This window comes from Gavialis gangeticus, unplaced genomic scaffold (assembly GCF_001723915.1).
Source record: "Gavialis gangeticus isolate Ggan-Ray unplaced genomic scaffold, GavGan_comp1, whole genome shotgun sequence".
Classification (NCBI taxonomy): domain Eukaryota; kingdom Metazoa; phylum Chordata; order Crocodylia; family Gavialidae; genus Gavialis; species Gavialis gangeticus.
Genome location: NW_017729025.1, coordinates 82,867,906 through 82,872,882, shown reverse-complemented (window position 1 = coordinate 82,872,882; position 4,977 = coordinate 82,867,906). Strand labels below are relative to the sequence as shown.

Genomic DNA, 4,977 nt, shown 5'->3' with positions numbered 1-4,977 from the left:
CCGCCCCTCCCTTCCTCATTTGCAAGCCAGCTCCTCCCCTCCCCCCAAAAAAAACCCAAACCACACAACTACACCAGTGGAAGCAATATCAGCATTTTAAATCTGCTCAGGTACACTTTTTCTTCCCTCTATTAGAGATTGTCCTTTACTGTTTTAACAATTTCTTCTGGAAAGCCAGAGAAAGCATCCAACAGCATCTGAGGTTTGTCAATGATATATATTTTGAATTTATTTAGAATCTTAATAATTATTCCCAACAGAAAAGTTTGACTCAACATGTGAATTGGTTACCCACGTATTTATTTATCACTTGTATTTCCCCACCTTAATTTTCAGTCAGATTCATGGAATCTGCTGATTAAGGGGAAGTCTTTTTCCCCAAATTTAACATATACAATATCCATCCAGTCCAAGACCTAATTCAATCAACTTAACATTAGCAATACTAGGGGCTCTACTACAGACATTAAAAGGACTTAAGATGCTAATATCATACTTGTTAATTTAAGAACTAACAGATGATTTTAAGCCCAGCACCACTGAAACAACCCTACCCTACAAACAACTGGTTAAGTCAAGTCAGCTGATCTTATTCATAGAAAATACATATAGAAAATATTTACAAAATTAGGGAAGAACTGGTTGTGTTCCTCAGAGAAGACTATTTACAACAAGTTATTGAGACATTTTAAAATTCTTAAGCCATGGTCAACCCTCTGCGGGTTCGAAGCATCTGGGTCTTTTTCTGTTTTCTCTCCTGCTCATGCTTTTCACGCCTCTCTTCTCTGAAAGTGAAAAACAAAAGATGTCACTATATTGGAAGCAAGAAATCAGATGCATCATTAATTATACTAAACAGAGAAGACCAAATACACAAGCATTAAGAAGTCCTTGAGGTGAATGGCACTAGAAGTTTCCAAATTTTGGTTGAACAAGGTCTTGTACTGACCTGGTCTGGAGAGGTGGTTGTTTGTAATTTTTCTTAAGTGAAGAGAGACTCTTTTTCACTGATTTATTCAGGGTACTGGTTTCTTTTGTTTCCCCCCAAGGCTTCAGTCTTCCTATATTTCAAGAGACGATAAGAACACCAGCTAGTTATTCTAATTTACTTTGCATACATGGAATCATAGATAGAATCATAGAAAAATAGGGTTGGAAGGGACCTCACCTCAGGAGGTCAGTTAGTTCAACCTCCAGCTCAAACCAGGACCATCCCAAACTATATCATCCGACTCAAGGCTTTGTCTAGCCCGGTCTTAAAAACCTCCAAGGATGGAGATTCCACAAGCTCTATGAGTAACTTGTTCCAATGCTTTACATCTCTGCAGAGGCTTAATACAGTTCTCATCCTCAACCCTGTGGCTTGATTGCATCTGAAGTCAAAGCCAAGATAATAAAACCGACTGGAGTGTATAAGGCACAGCCAGTTATTGGAGGAGATGCATTCCACACAGCTGTCACTATTTAACAATGTGCTAAAGCACATATTTCAGCTGCATTGTTCATTATATTTTGAGCACAGTTTTAAGAATTACTTTGTCCTGAGGAGGGCAGGGAACTACATCTAAGGTTCTTGGATGGATAAGGGGCTGAAATTCACTATCTATCACAGCTGAAGTAATGCAAAAAGGAAAAACATTTTATTGAAGTATGGGGAAGATTCCCTTTACTGAAAGTTTTGAGAGTTCTTGAAGTATCAGCGAGTCATAGATGTTAGGGTTGGAAGGGACCTCTATAGATCAGAGTCCAACCCCCCTGCATAGGCAGGAAAGAGTGCTGGGTTCAGATAACCCCAGCCAGATGCCCATCCAATCTCCTCTTGAAGACCTCCAGGGTAGGGGAGAGCACCACCTCCCCTGGGAGCTCATTCCAGCTTTTGGCCACCCTAACTGTGAAGAAGTTCCTCCTAATGTCCAGTCTAAATCTGCTCTCTGCTAGCTTATGGCCATTATTTCTTGTGACCCCCAGGGGCGCCTTGTTGAGTAGGGCCTCACCAATTCCCTTCTGTGCCCCCATGATGAATTTATAGGCAGCCATCTTAACAGGGAGGCAGATTTAAAGTTTTAGAAGCATGAGAGAGTTTCGAGAATTGAGGGGTATTTTATAACAACAATTATTTAAAAATTAATTAGGATCTCTGCTTCAAAAGAGAAAGTTCTTAAGGAATTATGGAGCACCTTGTATTTGCAAAGAACTCTTGATATTTAAGATATTGTTTAACAGGTAAAAGCCACAGGAACTATAGATACACAGGTCAAAAAATAGAAGGTAAGGGTAAGGAATGTGCAGAATGCAAAGTTAAGCTAAACGACAAGTTACAGAGACTGGAAGAGGATAAGTGGTTATTATATACTGAGGATTGTAGCACTTGATAAGCAAGTTCTCAGTGATCATTGGCTCATCTACAGATGACTACAAATCAAGTTCACCTGCAGGAACAGGGGCTATAGTGGAGCGCACCCTCATGTCCAAGGAATCTAAGACAGCCTTTTAGGGCATGCAATCCATCAGTTACCTATTGACAGCTCGAGGATTAAGTTCCTTACCATACTCCTGTGGTACTCTGTCCCTGTTCAGAACATCATATTGACAGGAAGGCAAGGTGGTACCAGCATGGGGCTGGGACTTGAAGCAGAGCTGTAATCTATTCCCTGCACCTCCCTGTGACAAGTGCTGGTAAATATTTACTGAGGGTTACTTGGTAGATTTGATATGCACACACAATTTGGCTGAGAGAGGATTTATTGGTCAAAGAGGTCATTTCTTTTGATCCCTCCTGCTCTGGAATCACCACTGTTTGGGCCATTTATGAATGGACTAGCCAACTGCCTGTCAAGAATGATGGGGAGAGCAGGCAGGGATGAAGCCCCATGCCCCCTCATCCAGGTGTAGCAAAAATAGATACTTTTCTCTATGTTTCTTTGTTCCTTGTTTTAGTATTAACCCCTGCATTCTGTAACTTTCCACCCACATGGTACAGGATGGCCCACTATGCATGTCTTACATGTTGCCCAGGTTTTGTTTTGTAATGACCAATCAAAATGTAACACGCCAACTAAAAATTGCTAGCTCAATAAAAGCAGCGCGCGTGCTTTGTTTAGGGTCGACACTGATTTGAGCAACAAGCTCCTCTGTCGGCCTGCTTGCAAGCAATAAAATAGAGTTGGACCCAGCCTGAAAGTGTGACTCTCTTCTAGAGGTGAATTGGACTAGCCTCCAGGGGATAAAATCCACAATTTATGCAACACAGGCCCACTCCTCCCCCCCTTCCACTCCTGCTGCTTGGGGTCTGTGCCCACACCCTACCTCCCCACTACAGTGGCAGGGGAGGAACGGGCCCAAGGGTGGGGAGAAACAGGGCCGCCACAGGGAGGGGAGGAGCAGCGGGTCCAGGCTGACCCGGTAGTGGCAGGGGAATGGGAGGAGTGGGCTCGGGGCCAACGTTTGGGGGGAAGCGGGGGGAAGAGACCCGCTGCTCCTCCCCTCCCCCTGCCACATTAGGCCAGGCCCGCTGCTCCCCACCCCCACTGCTGTGGCAGGCTGGCTTCTGCCCCACCTAAGGCTCACTCCTCCTCCCCTCCCCCACTTTGCATCAGGCCCAGGGCCACTCCCCCCTCCCTGCACCACAACGGCATGCCCGCTGCTCCCCACAGGCCCATTCCTCTACCCACTGCACCAGCCCTGGAGGCAGCAATAACAGAAGTGGGGAGGGGCGGGCCGAGGCCTGTTGCATCCGTTCTATTGCTGCCACCTCCAGGGACCAGGTCCCCGCTACGCTGCCACACCCTGTCCGAACGCTTCTTTGCACTCTGATTGGCTGTTTGTCAGACAATCAGAGCATAAATAAAGCATTAGGGACAGAGACCGATAGATTAAGGCTTTTTTAATATTAGAATGTGACCAAAGAGCTGGGTGTGCGGTAAGAACATAAATATTTAGTACTTCCATCCACCTTCTTAGAATGAATGTTGGCAACAGGATTTGCTATAGATCCCTTGCTGCTTCCATTAAGTCTTCATTTTTTAGCACATCCTGCACTAATGAGTTTGCATAACTTCTCTTGCACAGATTCTACAGTAAATGTCTAGCATTATATTCATTTGTGGGAATAGTTTATGGAAATGTTTGCTTTTACTTAAGAGAGATGAGACAGATGAAGAAGTGACAGTTTCATTAGGGTAAAAACAGCATAGACGTTAGGACAGAGTGGACACTCATCTCTTACAGGGCTGCTCTAAGTCAGAGTGGGCAAAATTACATCCTGTAGGCTGGATCTGGCCCACTAAGTGATTCTACAGGGCCTGTGGCAGGTAGCCTGGCCCCATCCAACCTAGGTACAGGGGACAGCCTAGGCTATAATGCATATGGCCTGTTCCACTGCCCCTGGGTGCAGAGGTGCCACCTTGCAGGGAGCGTAACCTGCCCTATCCCTGCACATGACTTGGGCATGTTCAGCTGGGTGGATAAGATACAGCTGCAGTGCCCTACCCGTACCTCTCCTTCCTGTCCTATCCCTCCCTCCTGTATAGCCTATAGCCCTTGACTGGGACAGGTTAGTCAAAGATGATCCTGCCTTGAGCAGGGAGCTAAGACTAGGTGCCTTTGTGAAGTCCTTTCCAGCCCTAGTTTCTTATGATTGAAGTTATGCCAGAATTATTCTGGCAGGTTTTCCCATGTAAATAGGCCTTAGTCCCCAGATGAATAGGTGCTAGGTAATTTTTTTTCCATGTCCTGTGTATTCGAATTGCTGTTTAAAAATCCTGCGTGATTAAAGCATTGTGCAAGAAAAAATTCTTCCAGAAGCTAAAAAAGTTCTAGCCCAACTGTTCAAAGGCTATGTTGTCTTAACAAAAGCCTCTCTGCTAAAGAATATATTACATGTTATTTTCCTTCAGAGTACAACTGCTTTAATATATGTATGTGAAGAATGCCATTTCATCAAGGACAATAAAAAGTTCTTTTTCAGATATGTGGGGA

General features: G+C 44.4%; 1 protein-coding gene across 1 annotated transcript in view; it reads right to left on the bottom strand.

Moving 5' to 3' along the window:
• Positions 1 to 279: 279 nt before the first annotated feature.
• The window catches only part of NUSAP1 (nucleolar and spindle associated protein 1), a 38,124-nt gene continuing 33,426 nt past the window's right edge, over positions 280 to 4,977 (bottom strand). Inside the window, 2 exon segments of the mRNA XM_019519931.1 lie at positions 280 to 785; positions 950 to 1,065. Coding sequence (XP_019375476.1) covers positions 698 to 785; positions 950 to 1,065 — 204 coding nt within the window. The 3' untranslated portion in view covers positions 280 to 697.